This window comes from Onychomys torridus, chromosome 16, assembly GCF_903995425.1.
Source record: "Onychomys torridus chromosome 16, mOncTor1.1, whole genome shotgun sequence".
In the NCBI taxonomy this organism is placed as follows: Eukaryota; Metazoa; Chordata; class Mammalia; order Rodentia; family Cricetidae; genus Onychomys; species Onychomys torridus.
Window position 1 is genome coordinate 24,975,880 of NC_050458.1, and position 25,992 is coordinate 25,001,871.

At 43.5% G+C, this 25,992-nt stretch overlaps 2 protein-coding genes across 5 annotated transcripts in view; one reads left to right on the forward strand and one right to left on the reverse strand.

The window, feature by feature from the left end:
• The first annotated feature begins 3,114 nt into the window (after window positions 1–3,114).
• On the forward strand, window positions 3,115–17,732 carry Rnf139 (ring finger protein 139). Its single transcript, XM_036208160.1, has 2 exons — window positions 3,115–3,712; window positions 13,888–17,732. The coding sequence occupies exons 1-2, from the start codon at window positions 3,532–3,534 to the stop codon at window positions 15,714–15,716; spliced, it is 2,010 nt and encodes a 669-aa protein (XP_036064053.1). The 5' UTR covers window positions 3,115–3,531; the 3' UTR covers window positions 15,717–17,732.
• The window catches only part of Tatdn1 (TatD DNase domain containing 1), a 30,771-nt gene continuing 21,341 nt past the window's right edge, over window positions 16,563–25,992 (reverse strand). For all 4 annotated transcript variants that reach the window (XM_036208161.1, XM_036208162.1, XM_036208163.1 and 1 more), the window contains 4 exons: window positions 25,362–25,438; window positions 21,283–21,353; window positions 20,167–20,293; window positions 16,563–16,661 (listed from right to left, as the gene is read on the reverse strand). In XM_036208161.1, coding sequence (XP_036064054.1) covers window positions 16,565–16,661; window positions 20,167–20,293; window positions 21,283–21,353; window positions 25,362–25,438 — 372 coding nt within the window. In that variant the 3' untranslated portion in view covers window positions 16,563–16,564. The remainder of the gene's footprint in view (window positions 16,662–20,166; window positions 20,294–21,282; window positions 21,354–25,361; window positions 25,439–25,992) is intronic.

The window sequence follows — 25,992 nt, forward strand, 5'->3', positions numbered from 1 at the left end:
CCTCCCCCTATCAACCACTAATTAAGGAAATACCCTACAGGTTTGCCTACAACCCAGTCTTATGGAGTCTGTCTTGGGGTTTCTATTGCTGTAACTCAAAGCACCATGACCAAAAAGCAAGCTGGAGAGGAAAGGGTTTATTTAGCTTCCACTTCCACATTGTTGCTCACCACTGAAGGAAGTCAGGACAGGAACTCAAACAAGGCAAGAGCCTGGAGGCCGGAGCTGATGCAGAGGCCATGGAGAGGTGTTGCTTACTGGCTTGCTTTCCCTGACTTGCTCAGCCCACTTTCTTATAGAAGCCAGGACCACCAGCCCAGGGATGGCACCACCCACCATGGGCTGGGCCCTCCCCCACTGATCACTAATTGAGAAAATGCTTACAGCTGGATCTCATGGAGGCCTTTCCTCAACTGAGGCTCCTTCCTCTCTGATGACTCAAGCTTGTGTCCAGCTGACACACAAAGCCAGCAGTACAGAGTTAGAGACTGTCGTTTTAAGGCAATTCTCAAGGATGTAGAAGTTACAGTATTTTAACTATCAGTTCCCAGTTCTCTTACCAGCATTAACATCTTCCATCTAGAGGACGTACGTCATACCTTGTCAGAAGGGGTGGGGGCCGGGGAAGGAAGCTCAAGAGATCATCTCTCATTGTTCCCTCCACCTAAGGAAGCCGGGGAACTCAGTCAATTTCCTTTTAACAGCCAAGAACCTTTCCCCCTTTGCTTAACAAGGCTTAACTGACAGATATCCAGAGGGAAGTTAATGAAAGCTTTACATATCCTACTTTTATTTATTTTTATTTTTTAAGATCACATCGGATTTTATTTTATTTTATAATTAACTTAATTTCACATATCATATCCTACTTTTTTTTTTTTTTTTTGAGCTGAGGATCAAACCCAGGGCCTTGTGCTTGCTAGACAAGCGCTCTACCACTGAGCTAAATCCCCAACCCCATATCCTACTTTTAAAGTACCTTTAATTTCAGAACTTGGGAGGCAGACACAGGCAGATCTTTATATAGAAAGAGTGTGAGGCTAGCCTGGTCTACATAGCCAGCTCCAGACTAGCTTGAGCTACACAATGAGACCTTGACAAAAAAAGAAAAGAAAAAGCAAACTACTAAAAGGCTTCTGAATCATTAATGACAGCGTATTATCTTTGAACACAGTTATTTTATGTATAGTTTGTGTGTCCATGTGGATACAGGCACCACTGTTCTTATCCAGTGAGACCAGTGTGTATTAGTTTTTTATTCTCTATTTTTACGTGATCATAATATAATTCTACCTCTCTCCTACCACATTTTACTTTAGTGTTTTCTGGGTCCTTTTCTCCATAATAGCTTCACTCTTTTGACTTAATTAGAGCATAATAAGAGAGGGCTGAGCAGCTAATTTAATCCCTGAGGTTCCGTATGTAAGGTTGTGACATTCTTTCACCAAGTTTGCTTTCCCCTGGGAATGCTGTCATAGCCACAGCGTTATTCCCCAACTGTGCAGCCAGCGTTAGTAAGGAGACTAGACCTGAACACGCGACAACCGTATGAGAGCATCGCAGCGAACCAGAACGACCACAAAGGGGTCTTGAGTTAGGACGGTGACGGCGGCCACGAGGAGATCGGGGCAAAACGCTGTAAAGGCAATAGTGATATGATTTGGCTGCAGAATTGGCTGTTGGTGAAAAGAAGAGACAAACCAAAGTTTTGAGCTTTAAGCAGCACTGGGTTCAAACCCTGGTTCTGATTTTTTTTTTTTTTTTTTTTTGATATAGGCTTCTCTGTGCAGTTTTGGTGCCTGTCCTGGAACTCAGTTTGTAGACCAGGCTGGCCTCGAACTCACAGAGATCCGCCTGCCTCTGCCTCCCGAGTGCTGGGATTAAAGGCGTGCGCCATCGTCGCCCGTTTGGTTCTGATTCTTACTAGTCTGGGACATACACAGCCCACCTCTTAGCACCTTTGTGATCTTGCAATTCATTTTATCGAGTCCTCACAATTTTCATCCTTTATAAAACAGGGAGACTAATACCCATCATAATAACTGACGTAGAGGCTTCGGTAGACGGTAGGATCGTGGCCACTGTGCCTTGTATACAGTAAGCCGTACACAGATGGGGGTGTGTGAGAGAAAATCAAAACAAGAACACCAGACTGAAGTAAGGACACTGGGTGGGGGTGCAGTCTTTACTACAAATACCTTCACCCAGACGGGTTCTGTTAAAGTCTGATCATTTTACTTACAGACCTCCCCAGGAGGGGCGGGGACGGGGGGGGGGGGGGGGTCCTACTTCTGGAGCCCCTCTGTAAACTAAAACGACGCACTTCGCACTAAGAGCCCAAGTCAACCACGCCTCTTGTTTGCTGGTTTACGTTCCTTAAACTACAACAGCTGAGCCTCTGACCTTACACTCTTCATTTGCTGGAGAAGGACAGGGTAAGGACAGCCAGGCCACACCAATTCCACTGATAGGCAAGAAAGTGCCCGAAAGGAATGGTCTCAGGCGCTCCGATTAAAGGATCAACCAGAAGCGTTTACCCCAAGGACGAAGGTAAATCGAAGAACCCAGAGAGGCCGGGGTTCATTGCTCTCCCGTCAGGCTCTTAAGCCATTAATAAAATGTGCTCACGACTGTCCTCAGTTCTGTCCACATGGACAGGAAGGGAGATGTGTAAACAGATGGGAGCGGCGCTTTTCTTGGCAGCGCCTACCCCTTCGAGGCCAGTGCCAAGTCTGGCTGTGGCCGCCCTGGGCTCTCGCAGGTATGTCCCCGGCCCTTCTCCAGACCCCGGCCTCCGGCGGGGACAGGCAGGGAGGCAGGGCGGCGTCCTCCGGCGGCTTGTCATCTCTCAAGCCGCAGGAAGCACGTTCCCGGGATGCTCGCTGGGCTCCAGAAACACCTAATAACTACCGGTCCACAGGAGCCCGGAGTCCCCGTCTGGGTCCACGCCCACGCCGAGCGGGGGAGGTACCCTCTCCGGGGGCGCCGGGGCGCGGCCGTGCCGCCAGGCGAGCGCCACCCCGCGGGCGCGCACCGCGGCGGGCGGCGGGAACCATGGCAACGCACTAGGCTCGCCGCCGGCGTCGCGCCGGGCCGCCGCGCGTGCTGACGCTGCGCGGCGCGCCGGATTGTGACGCAGCCGGGTTCCGGGTTCTCGAGTGACCGCGGGAGCGCTGCCTCGGGGGCCCCCGGCAGCAACGGCAGCAACGGCCGAGGCAGGCGGGGTCAAGATGGTGGCTCCGCTGGCGGGGGAGGCGCTGGAGGGAGGAGGAGCCAGACCCTAGCCGGCCGGAAACACCGACGCCCCGAGGCCTCCCGGGAGCCGTTGCCGCCGCCCCCTGCTCCATCGAGGGACGCGAGCGGGCGGCGGGGCGGGCGGGCGGGCGGGGACCCAGGACAGGAGGGCGGGCGGGCGGGCGGGCGGGGGCGGAGCCACTCTCCTCGGCGCCCGCCCCGGCCGCGGCCCCGGGCCTCCCTCCCCGCCCCGCGCCGCCCTGCCCGGCCCGCCCAGCCCCGGTGTGGCAGCGGCTCATGGCGGCGGTGGGGCCCCCGCAGCAGCAGGTGCGGATGGCCCAGCAGCAGGTCTGGGCGGCGCTCGAAGTGGCGCTCCGGGTGCCCTGCCTCTACATCATCGACGCCATCTTCAACTCCTACTACGATTCCAGCCAAAGCCGGTTCTGCATCGGGCTCCAGATCTTCCTCCGGCTCCTCGGTAAGGACAGCGGGATAGCCCGCGGGGCGGGCCAAGGCGCGCCCCTGCCCCGGGCGGGTCGGGACGGGCGCGGCAGGGCACACTGGTTTTGGGGTACGCGGCGTGGGGACCCGCGATCGGATGTCCCCATCAGGGCCTTTTGGCAGGGTGCGGGGGTGGGTGGGGGCGCCCACGGTCCTCGTGCCAGCGTTGACAGCGGCGTGGTTCTGGCGCGCCAGTGCCCTCCCTCCCTGTTGAGTCGGCGCTTGCAGGAGGTGAGGTTTAGGAAGCACGGCTGTGTGAGCATGCGGCTCCCTACCTGCTGTTTTCTCTTGGGGAATGGCTGCTGGCTCACCGCGCGCGCGTCCTATGCGACAGCCCTGGAATAAACAACTGTCCCGGTCTCGCCGCGAGTGTCTGACCTTGGACTTGAGCCGAAGCTTGAGCCCCTGCCCGCCCCTTTTCAGGACGTGCAGTATGTTGTCACTTCTGTGTCTTGGCGTCCCCGGGATCGCGAGGTGTTTGAGGGAAATGGGGCACACAAGCCACGAGACGGGGTTGAATGTCAGAGACCTTGAAACCATTTCCAAAAGTCACCGCGAGGAAGGTTGTACTTAAAACGAACCCTAAAATCTTCCTATGCGTAAATAATAAGGTGTTGGATGTGACTTTGAAAACTTGCCCCCAGGGTGATGAGACATTTGCAAGAGACTTAGGAAAATCAGTCCTTCACTTCATATGGTTTGAGTACTAAGAGCGTTTTATTTTTCACGTTCTGTTTCTCTGTGCGCTGCACTACCAGGATGAGAAACACTGTAAAGGGATGTTTCTTCTAACATTAGTTTGACAGATTTTGTTGATGAGGTAGTTGCTAAGTGGGTCCTTGCTTTGGAAGTATTGTGGGTTCGGCGGAGCAGGCCGATAGTAAGGTTCTCACCAAGACTGGCCGAAGTACAAGCATCTGTTGCCTATTCCCACAGAAAAGGAGTGTCAGCAAAGGTACAGGGCAGGAGAAGTGAAGTGTTTGAGATTTGGTGCTCAGCTGGTAAGTGCTAGCCAGAGCCTCCGAGGCTCCTCTGACAGCGGGGAGGGTTCCCTTCTTCCTCTGTGTTGAAATACAGCACAGGGCAGTGTATTAACTGTCAGTGCTCATCTTAACATTAGGAAGAAAAAGGTGGAAGTGATGTTCTGTGAGTATAGGACTTAGGAGTAATCTGCTGGATGTACAAGTTCAGCCAGTCTGCTTTTCTCTGTAGAAGTTCCTGCCACTGTTCTCTGTGGTAAAATGGGAGAAGAGGCTGCATATTCATTTCAGAGATAGTATAGCCACTGTCTTGAGGTCTTCAGGGCATAACTGCAAGGTCTGGGGACTCTTTGAGGACCTGGTGATTAAATGTCCTGTTGAGTACCCACCACTAGCTAGGTCCAAGGAAAGGAGTTTCCCGTAGTTAAGTCGTTGGTAGGAAGACTGAAGAAAGCAGCTGTGCCCCTTGCCCACCCTCCATACTTTTTCTTTCTTCATGGAAGTTTCATATTTGGGAATGAAGAAGAACCACTGGTGACCCAGTGAACTGTTCTGTGCTTTGGCTTTGTAAAGGTGGACAGTGATGGTACTGTCCACACAAAAACACAACTTTCACCTCAAAGGGGTAAGAGAGACTTTATTCTGGAACCAAATATGAGTGACTGTGGCCCAGAAACACTGATTGAGGTTACCCCAAATTCCATGTTCCAACGTGGTAACAGTTTGCTAAAGTTTTTATAACAAACCAGAGTGTCATGAGTCACTTTAAAAAACATTAGTGGAAACAGAGTAAGTAGCTGGGTCAAAGCAAAGCCGAGATTCCTCTGTCTGCTATAGACCCAGGATGCTATCTGAGGGTTGTTGGGAATGAAGGCTTTAAGTTAATGTATTTCAGATAGTTTTTATCTGTTAGTCACTGGATGTTACGTCTCACTCTAACGTGGCCAAGGAGTGACTAAGGGCTATAAGTAGTCTAAGATAAATCGTAATTAGGTTCTAGATCTGCAGCATTCCAACCTCTCCACGGTCATTGAAGGTCTCATCACTCAGCCTCGCAGAAGGCACAGCTGCTTTTGGGAACTTCTGTCCACAGTGTCTTTATCACAGAGTTTACGACAATAGCGTGGAGTTAGGATAATAACCCTTTAAAACATCATTTGGCTCTTCATATGATCACTTTTCAAAAAAAAGTTTAATGCTTCAAGTAAGACTGTACTTTTTTTACAGATATTTCATCCTTTTGAAATCACCAAATATTTATTAGAAAAGTTTCATTCCAGAATATTGAGTCAGATTTTATGAGCAGTTAAAAATCAGCTTCTAAATTTATCATCTAACTATTCCCTAAATTGTAGCAGAATAGTTGTGCTAATATTTTATTTGTAAGAATAAAAAATGTGCTGGGTGGTGGTACAAACCTTTAATCCCAGCACTCAGGAGCAGAGGCAGGGAGATCTCTATGAGTTCAAGGCCAGCCTGGGCTACAGAGTAAGTTCCAGGACAACCAAGGGATACACAGAGAAACCCTGTTTCAAAAAACTAAGATAAATAAATAAAATAAAAATGAAAAACTGAGTTTTGTGATTGAAAATAAATGGCCTTAAATGAAAGTGATGATATGTTGTATATTAAAGGTCTGAGTGGAGGCTAGCTGGGACTTCCCATTATTATCAACTATACTGCTCACTATTGCCCAACACACCCTTTTCAAACATTACTAACTGTAACAGTGTCTGCAGCTTGACTCCCTCTTGGTTCAGCAACTGCACTTTCATTTGGTATCAAACCAATTTGAGATCAAAAGGCCAGAAAGTAAAGCCTTTCATTTTAGAGATATAAAGAAAACCATAGCAATATGTACATTTTGGAACATAAAGCGACTTCTTAGGAAGTATTAAAAATATTAAATGGAACTCATCCCACAGCAACATAGTGCTGAATTAGCAAATTTAAATACAATAGAGAAGATGCAAGCGTAGGAGCTTGTTGTAATAGTATTACTCATATGGTGGTAATTCATTGAAGTGGCAAAGGGTTTTCTAAGCATAAAAGAAAACCCAGAAATGACAAGGAACAGTAAGTTTGAGTGTTTAAAGATGAAAAACTTCCTTATTGCAAATCTTTTAAAAATGACAAGCAGAAGAAAATGTTTATATCATGTAGAGTAGTAAGTCCTTTAAAAAAAGCATCTGCTTCCATAATAAAGTGGGCACTTTACAATAGATAAATTTCAGGTGGCCAGGAAAATAAAGAAATAGTTTCTAGGGACTGGAGAGATGGCTCATAGGTTAAGAGCACTGGCTGCTTTTCCAGAGGTCCTGAGTTCAATTCCCAGCACCTGCAAGGTGCCTCACGACCATCTGTAATAGGATTTGATGCCCTCTCTCACATGCAGGTATACATACAGGACACTCATACACACACACACACATACACACACACACACACACACACACACACACACGTAAAAATATATAAGTTTTACTTATGATAGAAATACAGTTTATCTGTTAGATTAGTGAAGAATTCAAAGTATGATTTAAAATTATTTGGCAGAGGTGTTCACCTATTTGAAATCTGTAAATTTATATAATTTGGTAAGCCATCACCTCTGTGCAAAGCATTTGGCACTATCAATTGACACTGATGGAGAGAGGCAGGGTCTCATGTAGCCTAGGCTGGCCCCAGGTTGAAGAAGACCTCCACCTCCACTGATGGAATTACAAGCATGTACCACACTGGGGCTGGTTTTACAAGATGTGGTGATTGAAGCCAGGCTGTCAAGTGAGCGGGTAGGCAAGTATTCTTGCTACCTGCCCTCTACTCCAGCCTTCCAGAGATAATTACTGTATACCTTTTGACTCACAATTCCAGTTCCAAAGACTTAGACTTTAGTTAGGCTGCACTATGAGCAAGGATGTTTGTTAGTTACAGCATTATTGACAGTAACAAAATGGCAGTCTTCAGACTTACTCAAAATGTGTATTAGTTGGGAATCTGTTCACTGTAAAAGAGTGAGATTTTCTTTGGTACTGAATGAGATCATTGATTCAGTAGAAAGAAACCTGTGATGTGAGAAAGCAAAATGAAGCAGAAGTATTTGTGTCTGGCTGAGGACTAGACTGAGATTTCTCAGCAGTAGCTCCGTTGACATTTTGGACATATAAATATGGGGATGGGGCACTATTCTCTAAATGTACAATTTTTAGCCTTCTGTGTCTTCTACCTACTAGATGTCAGTAACACCCCTGACCTCAGTTGTCAAAACCAAATTTGTCCCTAGATTCTGCCAAATGCTCCTAAGGAGGGAGGAATCTAATCCTGGTTGAAAAATGGACAGATAGACTAGGAACACAAAATACATAGCTTAGAAACAGTCACCAGTATAATGGAAACGTGATGGGTTTTGGAGGGAGAATTGAATGCAGGTCCATGGAAATAACTATGAAGTATTTAGTGATAATTTACTTAATGTGGAAAAATTACTCATTCCCTTTCTCTTATTTGTATGAATAGTTAATTTGCAGAAAGTAAAAGATTATAAATTGAATTTTTAAGATTAAAAACCTCTTATAATAAAGGAACATCTAAAATATAAGACTGGACATAAACCTGGACATTACTTATAATCAACACATAATTTATGTTGAGAATATTTTAATCACACATAAATAGGGAAAACTGCCAGCACCATATTGTGTTAGTCAGTTTGTTGTGACAGCATACCAAAGATTGACCTGTAGAAGGAGGAAAGGGTTATTTGAACTCCAAGGTTCAGAGAGTTCAGTCCATGGATGTTTGGTTCATTGATCTGGGGCCTGTGGTGAGGCAGAGCATCATGACCAAAGGCCATGACAGAGAAAGTTGCGTGTCTCATGACAGACAGGAAGCACAGAGAAACAGGAAGGAGCCAAGATGAGTTGTGTCTTTAAAAGCATTCCTTTCAAAATCCCACTATCTCCACTGCCCCTGCAAGGGACCTACTGCCTCCAGCTAGGCCCCACCTCGTCCATGGAGCTATGAATTCATCCTTGGATTAACCCAGTGTTGGAATTGGAGCTCTGACGACCCAGTCACTACTCTCATCACTGCCAGGGACTAAGACTGATTCAGCACAGCCTTTGGAGAGGACACTTGTCCAAACCCTAAAAAATGGTCAAAAGGTCAAGTGGCATTCACAGAAAAACCCTGAATAGTCGATAGGAATGGAAGAAATGAATCAGTGGTCAGGAAGAGTTTAAGTTATCATTTGAGGAGATAATTACCCTGATTACACATTGTTCATAGGAACCCTTATCATAAGTACTAATGCGTGTCAGTTAAAAATAATGTGGGGGACAGGTGGTGATGGCGCACGGCTTTAATCCCAGCACTTGGGAAGCGGAGGCAGGCAGATCTCTGTGAGTTCAAGGCCAGCCTGATCACTTTGTAGAGTAAGTTCCTGGACAGCCAGGCCAGGGCTATACAGAGTAACCTTGTCTCAAAAAAGCCATTTCTAGAGGAAATGTTCTCAGAAATAATATAAAATAAATTATAAAATATTAGTAGATTCAGTATTACAAATGTAAAACCTCCGTTTGTATCTCTGTATGAGTGTGTGTTTATACTTGTCAGGGTGTATGAGAAATAAAGTTGTTCCACCTCTTTGGTGTCAGTAAGACAGTGTGATGATAGGGGAAAGGCATTTTTCTTTTCCACATTCAGCCCAGAATGTTTCTCCTCTAGTCAACAGAATGTGTGTGTGTGGGTTCCCCCACCAACAGCCAGTTCCGTGGCAAATTCTTCAGTGGGTACCACTGCTTGTCCTGTAATTTAGTTCAGCACTGATATCCCATTTTCTAGGATGAGAGGTCAGTTACACAAGATTGCCCCTCACTTCAGATGCCAGTGTTGAGGTTGTGTGGCCTGTGCCTCTAACGTGCTGTCTGTCCTTCAGGGTTTCCCTGACCTACCCTTTGTGTTCCCTTAATTACTAGAACGGCAGACCAAATCTGAGGAAGTGCCATAGTTGTCCGTTCAGTACAAAGGACATAGATGGAAGAGGTAGATGTCAGTGAGGTGAAGAGGGGAGGGGACTGTGCGGAGTCTGTGTCCCATCAGGTTTCCAGCCTCTGGAACTTCAGGTTGAGCTGTCTGGCGCTCAGAAGTCAGTCCTGCTGGGGTTTTCGCTGCTTCATTGTGTAGGCATGTTATTAAATCATCAGCCTCAAAAAAAAAAAAAAAAAATCATCAGCCTCTAACTTAGCTACTCAGTTCTGTCCCTCTCCGTCCTCGGAAGTAGGGATAGGAATGAGACCAAACCCTGTAACAGTCGGTCTCCGTCCCAAGGCGATCCAGAAGCTCCAAACTGTCATCCTTTGCATTCCTGTGCAGGAGAGTCCTATCACTGTGGCTTCCACAGCGTTTAGAAGTTGTAACTTTGGAACCTGGATGAAGACCAGACAGATAGTTCATATAGACCATAGATGGGGAACAACTCTTCAGAGCAGGGTATGGCGGCACATGCCTTCAGTCCCAGCACTCTGGAAGCAGAGGCAGGCAGATCTCTGAGTTCAAGGAAGCTAGGGCTCTGTGGAGAGACCCTGTCTCCAAAAACCAAAACTGCCACCTTTTCAGGGTTTGGCTTTCTAAAATCCATGTGCACATATGTTAATACAATCATATTTGTTAAAAATCTAATTTTGTGACTAAAACAACCTAGGACACCATTCTTGTTTCGTTTTACCTAAGATGAAAGTTGGATAGAATAGTCTATTTGAAGGTAGGGTCTCATGTAGCTCAGCATGGTCCTCCTGTTCAGTTCCTCAGGGCTTGGATTAAAAGTAGGTGCCACAATGCCAAGCTTAGAAAAATGTTCTCTTTGGCATAACTTACTTGTCAAGTATGTTGATAGGTTGATATCATTTCACAATGCTTTGCTTTTTCCTGGACATTCATTACTTAGGACTCCTTTTGAAATAAGGGAGAAATGTATTTGTTATTGTGATGCTTTGCTGTATTTCACATTCTGTAGCCTGCTTTTGAACGCTTTAAAGGTACTCCGGGATCTGCACAGGTGTAAATGTTACTTTACTTCCTTCTAAGTTGGAGTCAGAAGTCTGCAGAAGAGGTTAGGAACGAAAGCACTGTAAAGAGTTTGCACTCTGGTGAGGCCACCCTTAATCTTAGCACTTTGGAGACCCAGGTAGGAAGGCACAAGTTGAAGGCTAGTTTGGGACAAACATAGCAAGTCCCTGTCTCAAATACAGAGTTCTGCTGTCCTGTGTGAAATGCGTGGAATTATCCTCCCTCTCCTGTTCTTATTTCTTGGTTTTGGAAATCTAATTGAAAAAGTCCTAAACTCTTTGGTGAATTCAGTTCAAATATTAATTCAGAGCTCCTGAATTGGACGTTTCTACCTTGCGAACCTTAAATACTCTAATTACGGAGTCTAGGACTGAAATTCGCAAGTTGTGGTTTAATTCAATTCTCTTTCTGCATCCCAAGATGGTGTTTTCAAAGAAAGTGGGTCCCTTATGAGCCCTAATGAAAACACCCCCTGGGCTTCCTTAGACAAAAAATGGACCCTAAGAAGGGACCTCATGTCTGAGGAATGTAAAGAAACCTTAACAGTGCTCCCCAAAGATCACCCACTGAAACATTTACTTTGGAGACTCATTATTTGGGAAGTTGGTATTTTTTTCTGTAAAGTTAGAGTTGCCTCTAGACTTTGGGGAGGAATGATAACAAGTGTGTGCTACTTTTGGAGTGTTTGTTAATCATACACTAAGAGTGTCATTTTATAGGGAAGAGACGTATCAAGCCTAGGGTGGTGGCATGTGCCTGCAATCCCAGTATCTAGGAGGCTGAAGCAGGTACAGCTTTGAGGCCAGCCTTGAGTATATAGTGAGGCCCTGATTTGGAGGGAAGGAGGGATCAGATTACCTGTCAGGCCATATCCAGACTTGGAGGTTGTAATGTCATTACAATACTTACCTTATTCTGCCATTTCCTGGTTTGTTTGACACATATATAGCAAATGGCACTTGTTTCTGTACAAGCGTTCCTAATAGCCAAGCCAGTCCTCTTATTTGTGTGTATAAATAAGATTCAGAGAAAAAGTTACTAGGTTTTTAAAAAAAGACTAAAAGTTCAACTAAGGTCATGACTGGTTAGTGGTGGGGGCTGATATACTACTACTCTGAATAGCAAGTTGACACAAAACATTTTAGTACCTGTTTTACTTTCTCTCTTTAAGTGGGATAAAATAGAACTTAAGTTATTTTGATGTTGACTCAACTTAGAAGATCAGTTAGGCTAGGGATTTTCCATGTAGAAAGCAAGGTGGCAGGTGGCCTCTTGCAGGCTGAAGTAGTGCCGTTCTAGGGGAGAACTGCTGATGCTCCAGACAATCCCGTCTTCTGGGGGAGCAGGCAGAACTTACTCACATTTACATTTTTTCAGGTGCATGCGTGCTTTTCACAAAGGACCTGATTAGGCACAGGTAATCCCTTGAAGGAACTAACCATCGTCCCAGCCCTTTGTGTGTGTGTGTGTGTGTGTGTGTGTGTGTGTGTGTGTGTGTGTGTGTGTGTGTATGCATAGGCTGTGAGATACAGCACTCTTCTTGATGGCACACTGAAAGGAAAGCTATTCAGTGTTTATGGCTTCTTAGCTATGTCTCTCCCCTTTTCTAGATTTCAGTTTTCAGTCAGGCTCTATTTTGTGATCATCTTTAAGAGCATAATCCATATGGTACTGAAACCTTGCCCCAATAAATGTTTTGTATAAAGCATTGCGGGATCCATTTATTTATAAGGCAGGGATATAACTATGTAATAAGGTGATACGTCCCTGGATAATTACAAATTTCACTATCTGGTAGTATATACACAGAAAGTTCTGTGGGTATGCCGAATGAACAGTATAATCTCTAGGATAGGTAGGATTTGAAAAGTCAAGGGGGAAGAAGTGTGGGGCTGTCATTCTAAGGAATATACCGCAGATGTAATTGTGGGAGAGGAAAGAGCATTTGGCACAGTAGTGTGTGTTGGGAAGCAAAGTTTGAGGGTGTGGAGCCCAGAGCATCATCAGAAGAATAATGGTACCTTTCTTGAAATTAGGTTCCAGAAAAGGCAGATGAGGTTTGCAGTTAGAGTTTAGGAGAACTAGGTGAGCAGTTTTATTTCATTCCTATACTTTAAACCCAGTACAGTAATGTAGTCATGGTGATTTCACTTAAAAATACATCTGTTTAGGCAGAGTACAATGATGGCACTTGATATGGATCATCAGAGCATTTATAGAAGTTACACATGGAATAGTGGGAGTGATGTTTAGAGCCATCTTTTAAAATGCAGTTTGGTTTTTCTGAGGGTTACTTTTGCTACCTGAAGAAGTGACTCAGTAATTTGTAGGAAAGGGAAACTTGGAGGCATCTCCAAAATGTGAAGGAAAGTAGTTGGGACCTGAGTTTGGACCCTTAGAGAATATTCATGTCTAAGAAACAAGAGTTGAAACAAGAGTTCATTTGGAAGAAAAGGAGGTTTTTTTTTTTGTTGTTTTTTTAAAAAGACTTATTTATTTATTATGTATACAGAAGAGGGCGCCAGATCTCATTACAGATGGTTGTGAGCCACTATGTGGTTGCTGGGAATTGAACTCAGGACCTCTGGAAGAACAGACATTGCTCTTAACCTCTGAGCCATCTCTCGAGACCGAAAAGGAGGTTCTGGGTAGAAGTAGAGAACTTTACCTGATTGTCTGAAGAACACTTTAGGAAAGGATTCTGAAGCCAGGTAGGAACAAACCTTTCATTCTAGTCATTCTTAACAACCTTATTTTTGTGGAGTACGTTAAACTTTTTAATCATTATGAAATTATATAGGCAGTGTCTTTTTGAGTTTCAAAACTCACCAAAACGTGTATATCATTACAAATTTGTCTTGAAAGTAAGTTAGTAATCTCATGCTGGGATATGTACCATGACAAACAGAATTACTTTAGAAACTAGAAAATATGGGGCCAGGTTTTTAAAAAGGACGTTTGGTTGGTCTGGCCTTTAGAACTCTTAAGTTGTCTTGAGGTTTAACAACGATGAAAATACCATAATAAAAGCAGAAAGTTCTAATTGCTAGTATGAAAACATGCTTAAGAATATTTCACTTGAATAATGTTTCCTTTTCTCCCTCAGGTATAATTGTGTCCAGTATTGTTCTGATCTTGTCACAGCGATCACTTTTCAAGTTTTACATGTACAGCTCAGCCTTTCTATTAGCTGCAACTTCAGTGTTGGTCAATTACTACGCTGCTTTGCACATTGACTTCTATGGTGCCTACAACACGACAGCTTTTGGAATCGAGCTGCTTCCTCGGAAAGGGCCCTCGCTGTGGATGGCACTCACCGTCCTGCAGCTGACCTTTGGGATTGGCTATGTCACCCTACTCCAGATTCAGTCCATCTATTCACAACTAATTATTTTGAATATCTTGGTTCCTGTAATCGGCTTAATCACAGAGCTCCCATTACACATCAGAGAGACTTTAGTTTTCACCTCTTCTTTGATCCTCATTTTAAATACAGTGCTCGTCTTGGCAGTGAAACTTAAGTGGTTTTATTATTCCACACGGTACGTTTACCTGTTAGTGAGGCATATGTACCGAATTTATGGATTACAGTTATTGATGGAGGACACATGGAAAAGGATTCGTTTCCCAGATATACTTCGGGTCTTCTGGCTAACAAGAATTACAGCTCAGGCAACAGTGTTACTGTATATTTTAAAGATGGCAAATGAAACTGAGTCCTTCTTTATTTCTTGGGATGATTTCTGGGACCTCATCTGCAATCTAATAATTAGTGGATGCGATTCTACACTAACTGTACTAGGCATGAGTGCTGTAATCTCTTCGATAGCCCATTATTTGGGCCTGGGAATCCTGGCCTTCATTGGGTCAACTGAAGAAGATGACAGGCGGCTTGGCTTTGTAGCGCCTGTTTTATTTTTCATTTTGGCTCTTCAGACTGGTTTAAGTGGGCTGAGACCCGAAGAGAGACTTGTTCGCTTAAGTAGAAACATGTGCCTTCTATTAACTGCAGTCCTGCATTTCATCCACGGAATGACAGACCCCGTACTAATGTCTCTCAGTGCCTCCCACGTGTCATCATTCCATAGACATTTCCCTGTGCTGTTTGTCTCTGCTTGCCTGTTTATTCTTCCTGTTTTACTCAGTTATGTTCTTTGGCATCACTATGCACTAAACACATGGTTGTTTGCAGTCACAGCCTTCTGTGTGGAACTCTGCTTGAAAGTGATAGTTTCTCTCACTGTTTATACGCTATTCATGATTGATGGCTACTATAATGTCCTCTGGGAAAAGCTTGATGATTATGTCTACTTTGTCCGCTCGACAGGCAATATTATTGAATTTATATTTGGAGTAGTAATGTTTGGGAATGGGGCCTATACCATGATGTTTGAGTCAGGAAGTAAAATTCGGGCTTGTATGATGTGCCTACATGCATATTTTAACATCTACTTACAAGTAAAAAATGGCTGGAAGACATTCATGAATCGTAGAACTGCTGTTAAGAAAATCAATTCACTTCCTGAAATAAAAGGGAGCCACTTGCAAGAAATAGATGATGTATGTGCAATCTGCTATCATGAGTTTACAACATCTGCTCGTATTACACCATGTAATCATTATTTCCATGCGCTCTGCCTTCGGAAATGGCTGTACATTCAAGATACTTGTCCAATGTGCCATCAAAAAGTGTACATCGAAGATGATATCAAGGATAATTCAAATATATCTAACAACAATGGCTTTATTGCACCCAATGAAAATCAGAACCCAGAGGAAGCTTTACGAGAAGACGCTGCTGGATCTGACCGAGAATTGCGCGAGGATGACAGTATGGACTGTGATGATGATGATGGCCAAAGAGGAAGGAGCGGAGGGGTTCGGCACACAGGTGCAGCAGCAGCAGCAGCAGAATTTAATGATGACACTGATTAAAGTAGCATTTACTAATCACTGAGGTATTTGTTTAAAATTCAGTTCATCCACAATGGAGTGCTATGCTTCATGTCAGAGTGTATCCAAGCACAAAAGCAGTATCGCTGTTGAAACTGTGAGTGACGTTCCGTTTACTGTGATGTGCTGCTGTAAATATACCTCTTGAATTACTTCTGGTCTCTTTGGTGACCTATTTAAATTTGTGTACATTATTGTACATAGAATAAAATGTTTTCACGTTTTTATGACAAAAGTTGAACAAATAACTTCTTAATAGAGATAATGATCATACGGTGCGTCAGCTGTGCCAAAGATTCCTCCATGAAATTAGAGTAATCTAATGCTGGACCCTAGTTTTTCCTTAAAATGAGTGGGAAAATGAAAAGTATAAAATTGCAGATGAGGATGTAAAATAGTTTGGAGTAGAGGAGCTATTAATTTTTTTTTAAACTAAGGAATGATAACCTGCTAGAAGCAACTGAGAAACTTCAAATCTGAGCTGCAACGTAGAGCTGGGTTCCAAAGTCATGGGTCAGAGGCCAAGAATTGAGAAATAGGCTTGTTATCAACTACACTTTGATATAAACCAGGATGTGCTGTGTAAGTTTTAGGGGAAAACATCACTGTCCTTTCAGACTTTTGATGAAATTACACAATAAAAAGGCCGTCATTGATAACTTAAGACATTAACAGCCTAAACAGTGTTGATCCAACTTTATGGGTCAAAGTAAAGGGTGTAACTTACAGTGTTAGCGTTTTAGAGAATGACTGGAATGATTTCCTTAAGGAAGCTTACAGGTTTACTATGAAATTCCACATCAGCAAAAGAAAACCCATACAAATAAGTGTCAGGAAAAAAATATTTTAATAGTGTTGTTGTATAGCGTGTTGGCTAATTCCAGCGGATCTTCTTCTCTGACTGCTGCCATTATCTCCAATATTTGACTGAAAGAGAACCAGAGGAAGCAACTTTCTGAGAATATATTGTTTTAAAGACATATAATCCCCTTTTCCTGTGTAAGAAGAAATCTTGTACCCTTCCTAAGGAAGTTTAAGAGTTATTAAAATTGTTCGTAATATCAGTAGGAAAACATGACCAATTACTGGCAGCCGGAAAGTTCTGGAGCAAATTTGCAAATAAAGAAAACTAGAAACCAGAGTCATGCAAGTGCAGTACTAGTGGAACTGTCCCGGGAGTATGGACCCTTTCAAACTGTAGGCCACAGCACATTGTTACCGGATAACAAGCATCTTAAAGATGGAATGTATGCTGCACATCATACAGGCTAAGTACCTTTCTACTTTGGGTTTAGTTTTATTTATATTGACACATAAATAATGATGGTATTGGGGGAGAGCAGGGCCAAAAACTTGAAAGGCACTGCTTGCTGAACTGTCTTCACAGACAGCAAGGGATGGTTGTGTGCACAGTAAATACATAATGGCAAGTACGGAAGCTGGGGCTGAGGCAGAGACCTCTCTTTGTTCCTTTGCACCGAGTGATGACCAACAGTAGTGGTTCCCTAGCAGTATTATCTGTAGGTAGTTTTTAAACACGGATTAGAAAGCTGTAGTCCAAATTAAACATTTAAACGTTCCTTGTCATGAGCTTTTCGTTCCCTTTATGAGTATCCTAACTGAACACCAAAAATAAATAGGGTGGGGCTTTAAGATTAGCTGGAATTGTAGAAACTGCTCTCAGTATGACAGAAGCCAGCTTGACACAGATACTGACAAAGGAAATCCATCAACACGGAAACTTTAGAATGCAGTTGTCTGCAGCCAGCTTGCAGACTTTGTGTGCTGCTCAGGCTGCCCTGGGAAGCAGTGCTGCTGCTGCTGACTGCAGTGGCCCAGGGCACAGCTGCTCTGCTAAGACTTGTGCAGCAGTCGTTTTACTATTTAGAAACTTGTGAAAATCACTGGTGCTTAGTGAAGCATTTTGTGTAGCAAGCCGCTAATAACATCTGGCAACCTGGCCAGGCCTTTTGTATCCAGTATATTTCTCTGTAGCTTCAGGGGCATAAAGCTGCAGTTATTTATTTTTAAATAGAGCAATCTGGGGGGTTTAACTGATTTTGCTTATTGTGACATTTTTTTCAATTACTGTGTGTGTGTGTGTGTGTGTGTGTGTGTGTGTGTGTATACACATAAGTGCAGGGACCAGAGGAATCAGATTTCCCTGGAGCTGGAGTTACAGGTGGTTATGAGCTGCCCAATATGTGGTGCTGGGACACAACTCGGGTTCTCTTGTGCCCTAATCTCTGAGCCATCTCTGTAGCCCCTGCTGTGACACCCGTATGCTAGACAAAGGCATTAAAGTCTTGCACTATCTACTCATCACCTCTCAGTATTCCCCACAATGACAAGCAGTTAACTCTTGAAGAAAAGAAGGATGTTGACCTGGTAGTTCAAGATTAACCCCAATAGTTGAGAGACAGAAGCAGGGGGATTAGGGGTTCAAGGTCACCCGCTGCTGTAGCAGCTTCCTAAACTGCCTGGGCTGCATGAAACTCAATAACTATCACCATTCTCCTGCTTCTAGTCTCTTTGGGTCACCATGAGGTCTACACTGCTGCCAGACAAAAGCCCCAAGGATCTGGTCTCACTTTGCTGTCCTAGATTTCTCTTCTTCCACTCACCTCATCCTACTTTCTGCCACACAAAGTACATTGTCTCCCTGACACAGCCAGGGTCTTCTACAGTCTGCCTTTGCTCAACATGTTTGTCTATCTGACCCAACTCCCAGGCATGCTTCGTAAACTGCTAAAATTGCACATTAGGAAAGCAGGCTCCTGGGACCCCTTAGGGCAGACAAATGTTAACTCCAAGGTCCCAGTCATAGACTGACACCTCCAAAGCAGCTTACTATCTTTAATTGTGTCTGCCTGTTTGCTCCCTTATCCAAAACTCATGCCACAGTGACCTACTCATCCAGTGGGTGTATGATCATAAGAACTACTGATTCTTCTAGGTAGCCTCAGTAACCTATACAATTCCTGACACAGCAGGAGCTCCAAAATATGTCTTAAGAAATGTATACCCTAAAGGAAAGGAAGACCTGTATGCAAATAGTTAAAATGGAAAACTCAGTGGAATGGAAGGTAACAAAGACTGTAAACAGTAGATGCACCTCGATCTGAAATGTTGACATTTTCAGCTTGTAAATGCTGATTTCCCCAAGGTCTGCCACTTAGCAAACTGCAGGACAGGCTAATACACAAGATTTCAGTTCTTAAGTCTGTATTAAAAACTTGACATTTTGCCTTGCAAATTTATAGCTACCACCACCAGCTATGACTTTACAAAACATTAAGTACAGAAAACACGCTGGCACTACATCCACCAAGTAGTGTGTGCATTTGTCAAGTGGTTGTGGTAAAATAACAGCTTCTTTATTGTCTCGGGATCTCTAGTGTCCCCTAAGATTGTCGAATTATGAGAAATAATGTCTTCTAATTGAATCTGAAAACTCCTCCACAACCACCCCAGGCCAAAACAAAACAAAATGAAAGTGGTATTTTACAAGCAGAGTACAAAACCCCTCTCCTCAGGGGTTTTAAGCATCAGTTCAATACTGCCAGAACCAGTGTGTTAAAAGGTCCGTATGCATGTGTCAAAGGACACTTTCATTGGCTTTTCTGCTCGCTGAGTTTTAGATCTGGCTTATATTTCTTTATTATAAATGACTTTTTTAAGGCATATTTTCAGGACATTACAGTCTTAACAGAAACACTGATAACTAATCTTTGTAAATGTCAGAGGCAAACCAACAGTGGCAAACCATACTAAACCAATATAATCTAGATTTTCTCTGAATAGGTGCCCATAAAATGATCTGACCAACCTTGTTTGCCAGGAGATTGAGTCTTCAAAGCTCTACATATATCCTATTCTGGATTGCTTTTTTCCCCCAGGGGAAGTTTAGGAAAGAAGGACATCCTGTCACGTATTTCACTGTGAGGCTTAAAGAACTGTGTCACCTCCCTGGAGGTGTTGCTGTTGTCCATGTTTAACTTGCAGACAACCATTAACTAAAGGTCAGCCAACAGGTTATAAACAGTAGCAGGGAGGTGCACTGGACTGATTCTGTGGCAAGCTTTTAAGGTCTTTTCCTACAAAGTGACCAATGACCAAAGCCACAGATTCTCACCAAGGCAGTAAAATCTTCTGGATGGAAAGGATGTGAACCTAGGAGATGACACAGCTATTTAGAGGCACATATTTCCAAACCACTGTTCAAATGGTCTTCGACCTGAACTTCAACTTGACTTTGGGTCAAGTGCCAATAGATGGCTTATCACTAACCACAGTGCACAACTCACTTGTTTGAACTAACCTGAACCTGACTGGAAAGCCAGAGGGCTTTCATTCTGCCCCTCCATTCACTAAGTGGCCATCAGTGGTCACCGCTGAGAGCTGTAAAGACCATTCAAGAAAAACAACTTACATTATATGGCAGGGCTCGTTCCTATCTTTTAAACAGTACCCGTTTTCCCATTTCTTTTTGGTAGGAAATGAAGTTTTTATGTATTTTGATCCAGCATGTGTACTTTTAACTCCACACCAAGGTGCATCTAGAGTTGGGGGAAGGAGAAAGAAGGTGTAAGCAATTTACATTTCTAAATCTTTTTTATGACCATTACACTAGCACATGACCTAAAATTACAAGCCATATTCTAACTTCCAAAATGGCAAAATTAATGCAACAGAAAACAGTTCTAAGAAAAGCATAAAGTTCCAAGCTGCACCTTGGAAAAAAGAATGGTTTTTATCTATTTTATTTTCTTACTAATGTAGCTAGTGTGTGACATGCTTTGGGGGAAAAAAGACCTAAATGTACAAGAAGTATCACTGAAATGCTTCAACATTGAAGACTGCTCTGTGTTGCTTCTACTGCATGTAAAAGCATGGCTGTGAATCCTGTTTGTCTCCAGTATCACGATGGCAGGCAAATGTTCTGCCACTGCGCTGTTTCCCTGTCACTGCTTTTCGAATGGCTTGCACAGTATACAGGCATTGTACTTTGAATAAAATAGTTTTTGTGACTGTCTAAGGACACAAAATTAATTTCCCTAAAGTGGCTCAGTCTACAGACTTTAATAAACAGCAATCCCTGAGTTCCTGGGTTAGGTCAGAGCCCCAGCCTTTAAACTTGTTTTAAGAGGTGACATTCTAAAATCCCCACACTAAAGCATTTGATTTCATTTGCTGCAGTTTGTTTTGAAAGGGCTAGAGAATTAAACCACTCTAACAGAGGTAGAGGAGTCTCTCCAAACCCTGACATAAACTGCTTAGAGGGCTCATTAAATATTCTTAAGTACAGACTGGTTATCAGATTCTGTCACTTTTTTAAGTTTTGAGGTTTAGTCAAACTGAAAATAAAAAATCTATATAGCTACTTTTCCATTAATAACAGCCTCCAAAAATCTAAGAACAAAACAAAAACCACATATTGAGATTGAAACTAGAAGTCAAATGTCCTTTAATTTTTGAGGGGGGAGGGCTGTTGGGGGACATATTAGAGTTTAATATGAAATTTGAATTTCTGGAAACATCTACTTACCTGTTTCAATCATTAGTTTTTCACTAGGTATTGACTTCAGAACTTCCAAGTTAGCTTCCGTTTTCAGTGAGCTTGAAAACAGTATTTTAAAATGATCTTTGGTGAGTGATTTCTTAATACAAGCCACTTTTAAGAGTTATAAAACCACAAAGACTCTAAATCTCGGTATGCTTTAGAAAGTATACACTCTTATCCTTCACAGACTATGGTCAACTTCAAATCTACCTCTGCTTTTGTCCTTTTGTAACATTTAAAAAATATGATTTTTACTTCTGTGTATACAGGCATGCGCGCACACTGTGTGAGTGTCTTGGGTATGGGTACCCTCAGAGCCAGCAGATTCCTTGAAAGCTACTCAGTGTGGGTGCTGGAAACCAAACGGGTCCCTTGGAAGGCAGCAGGTGCCCTTTAACCACTGAGCCCCAGATACTTCTTCAATGTGAAGGTTTGATGTAGCATAATGATTATTCATGTCTTTAAGGAACATCGTTTTTCATACTTACCAGTTGAACTTTTAATAAACTTTATATACTAGCCTAAGTAAAATTTAAGTTAAGAAGTATTTGTGTAACTTAGAATGGTCATGAGGCTCCTAGCTTTGCTTTTTAAGCTGATTCTGAAACAGACTTACTGCTTCCAAGTCCTCGCTGTTCTATAAGAAGACTTACATATTTGCACCCTCACTGCAGGTGGCCAAACTCCACTCCGTGAATGTGGCCTTGGCCTTGAGACTTGCTTTGAAATAATAGGGTAGCATGGCCGTGAGCAATGCACTTTTGGTGGTTAGAATAGTGTCTCAGCAGCATTGCTCCTAGTTACCTTTTCAACTAGGTGCCCAGAAAGAAAACATGTCAGCCAGACCCAGCTCACCCAAGACCTATGAGTGGGATGCCTTTAACCTGCCAGCAAGTTTTGGAATGACTCAGTATTCAATGTGATGAGAAGTACTATCCTTGTATTTAATATATATATCACAAATTCACTGGGAAGACATTTCAGAACAATTTTAGGTTCATAGCTAAACTGAACAGAAGGCAGATCTCTCTCTCTCTCTCTCTCTCTCTCTCTCTCTCTCTCACACACACACACACACACACACACACACACACACACACACACACACACACACACACACACACACACACACATATCCCTCATTCCCCTCATGTAAAAGCACACACTAAAAATTCTGCCACAGTGGTTACATTTGTTAGAATTGATAAACCCACACTAACACACCAGCACGATCCAAAGTCCAGGTTCTAATCAAGTTCACGCCTGGAGCACCCTCTATGGGAATGACATCTCTCTTACAAACTAGTTTACAGTCTACAAGTCCTATGTATGTCCTTTGTGTATTCATCCCTACTTTCTTGATCCTGGCAACCACTGATCTTTTTACTGTTCCTTGATTATCGCCTCACCCAACAACATTTTTTGGTTAAACTAGTAGACACCTGTTACCCCAACTCATCGTAGTAAAGCAAAACAATAACCTGTAAGTGCTAAGTAACTTAACTGCTATAGGCCCAGAGAAAGACTTGCAGACAATTCCCCCACACAGTGTCCCAGAACGAGGTACCTAGACGGCTGAGCTAGGACCTGGAATGGGAACTGAAATGATCTGCAAAGTCTGAGCAGACAAATGAGGAGGTGCACGGGTTACCTGGACTCAGGGATGGCGTTAGAAGGGCTTGGAGACAGCCAGCAGAGCAGGGCAGGAACACGGGATTGAAGATGCAGGCTGAACTGATAGTCCCTTCTTTTGTCTTCCTCTGCTCCAGAACATGGCCATGTACATTTATAAATCCCTCGCCTACTTTTCTAGCAGAGATCACAGGACAGCCTTCTAGAGAAAATCAACCCAGAAAAAGGCCTCTACAAAGGACACATGGGAATCCACTCTGGAAAAGTCCAGCTGTCATCTGAGCCTGCCAGTTGATTGACTGACTCATATACAGCTTCCAAAGAGTTGTCTGTGACAAGATTTCATATAGCCCAGGCTGGCCTCAAACTTGCCTTCTAACGAGGCTAGTCTTTTATAAATTCATACTTCAGCTTCTGGGTAGGCATGTACCACTGTGTCCAGCTTTTTTTTTTTTTTTTCCTTCCCCAAACAGCAAAAGATTGCCTTGCGTTTGAAGAAAGTCCCCATCATAAAAGAGACCAACACCACTGGGGACCAGAACCACGATAAAAGCAACAGAACAGTGGGAAAATGACTTCCTGCTCTAATACCTTCAGACAGAAGGCACCCATCTGTCAGGACCAGGGTATGAGAGGACGCTAGAACTAGAAACGAAAGCTGGCGTACATTTCATTTGAAAAAGTTGACAATAAAGCAAATTTCGGAAGGTAGAATTGGAAATTATAGAAAAGATAATACCAGTTACCAATTCTGAGCTGTCCCGAAGAAAGAAAGGCTATTCCCAGAAGTGATTAAAAAAAAAAATGGGGCTCCAGCTGCAGAGGGCCAGTACGAGAGTAGCAGGCTGCAGGACAAAAACCAGCAAAGCCCCAAATACCAAGACGTGAGATTCCCCCCCCCCCCCCAACTAAACCCTACACAGGGGAAGCACAGTGGGTCACACTGAAAGGACTGGGGCTCTGATAGCAATCAACTGTCACCAGCACTCAAGCCTCTTGGAGACACAAAAGTGGGTCCCCTTCCTTCCATGAACCAGCCAAAATAAATCCACTTCCCATGAACATTTTTTTAGGAAGCAGAGAATGTGTTCACCAAACCAAACATATGACACCATGGTAGTTCACATCCGTATCTCAGCACTCCGAGGCTGAGGCAGGAGTAGCCAGGGTCATCCTCCTCCACACAGTTCACAGCCAGCCTGGTCTACATGAGAGTTGACCTCAGAACAAAATAAAACCCAGCCCAGAACACATGAGAGCTGGAAAAGTGAAGATACGAGGTTCTATCAGAGGAGAGATGGGGCCCAGATAAATAGAAGAGCCTGGAACTAACGAGCTCTCTAAATAGGCTTCCTCATGGAGAAAACCAAAGAAGACATTTGCATGGAGCTATAGAAAGTGCCAGAAAGCCTCAACTTATCTTGTTTTGTGAAATAGTGACTCACTGTACAGCCCAGGCCAGCCTTCAACTCACTAACCTGCTTCAGCTTCCTGGGAGTCAAGATTACAGGCCTGTGCCATTATGCCTGGCTAGGCTTCAAGTTTTGCAATCAAGGAAATAAAAATATAAGGCCAGTTACTCAAAACCAAAAGTGGCACATGAAAAGACAAGTAAGCAAGTTCACTACATGCTAGGGGAGGAGCAGTGACTGCTTCTGGTCTTCTAGTACACTTCATCACTACGTGTGTGTTCGTTTGACTATCAATTTATAAATGTAACCATTTCATAGGAAAGAGTCATCCTGAGCTCTGTTCCATAGGAATAAGTAAGGAAGGCCACCATTCTGTTTCCCTAAGAATTTATACCTAATGTCACCAGTGGCCACTGTCAGGGCGACACTGGAGAGGGAGAGCAAGTCACATTCTAGTCTGTAACTTTACTGGCTTCCTGAGGACAACCTGTAGAAAACACTGGCAGACAGATCTGACAGAAAACAAGGCCAGGACCTTGCTGTGCTGGCTGCCTTGTGAGGGTGTTTGAGGTTTAGTGTGGAGTTACAGAGGAAAGGTCACGAGCATGAGCCAGAGGACAGGTTCTCACACTTGGGGTAATTGTACACCTGTTGCCTAACTTGTGTGGCTTACAGAAGTACACAGATGACTGTCATAGAATACTCTTTTCCCACGGCCAACATGTGAGCCTTACGTAAAATGCTGTGAACGTATACCTATGAAAAGCAAGAGACAACCTGAGAACAGACTGGGTTGGTAAAGACAGTCAGCTGCTGGTCTCAACACAATTGTTTCCAGGATCAGAATGCAGCATAGCAGCATGTAACTTTTGAACACTGGCCCGTGATAACAATCTATACTTCATTTCTTAAATAAGTGGTTACTAAAATTCTCGACAAGGATCACTGCAGAGCATACAAATGTTAGTAAATCTGCTCATATAAAAATCAGGGAAAACAGAAAACAGCCTAAGAACGTACCAACCATTAAATCCTATGTAAAGGTCCAAGTCAATCAAAGCAGCTGCTGCTTCCTTTGTACCATCAAATGAATGCACCTAGGGATACACAACATATAATTTTATTATAAAAATTTTAAAAGCTACAATAGCATTGATAGACTTTCTAAACAAAACCAGAACTATAGGTAAGGGTTTTGAGTCACAGTTTTTTAATATGGTAGCACATGCAATCAATGCTCTTCTTTCAAACCACACTTGGGAATCACAACCTGTCATCATTCCTGGTGACTCGAAGCAAGGAGTTAGCTGCCGATTTCTCTACAGCTCCTGGGGGTGTGTCTACTTCACCCTCTCTGCAGACTCTCTCCGAAGGACACAGTAAAGGGAGCCACATTCTTACACAGGAGGAGGAAAGGTTTGAGAACACTCACTTAAAATACAAGATTTCAACAGGATATTTAAAATATACTGGAAATCCCATTGCATTTCTCTGCTATAGGATACTTTTCTTTGAGGAGAAATGATTAATCCTTAAGAGGTAATTTTTAAGAAGCTCTATGAAGTGGTGAGAATGTTGCTTTTAATATGTCACTTTTTGGCCTGGAAGGATGACTCGGCAGTTCAAGAGTGTTTACTGCTTCTGCAGAAGA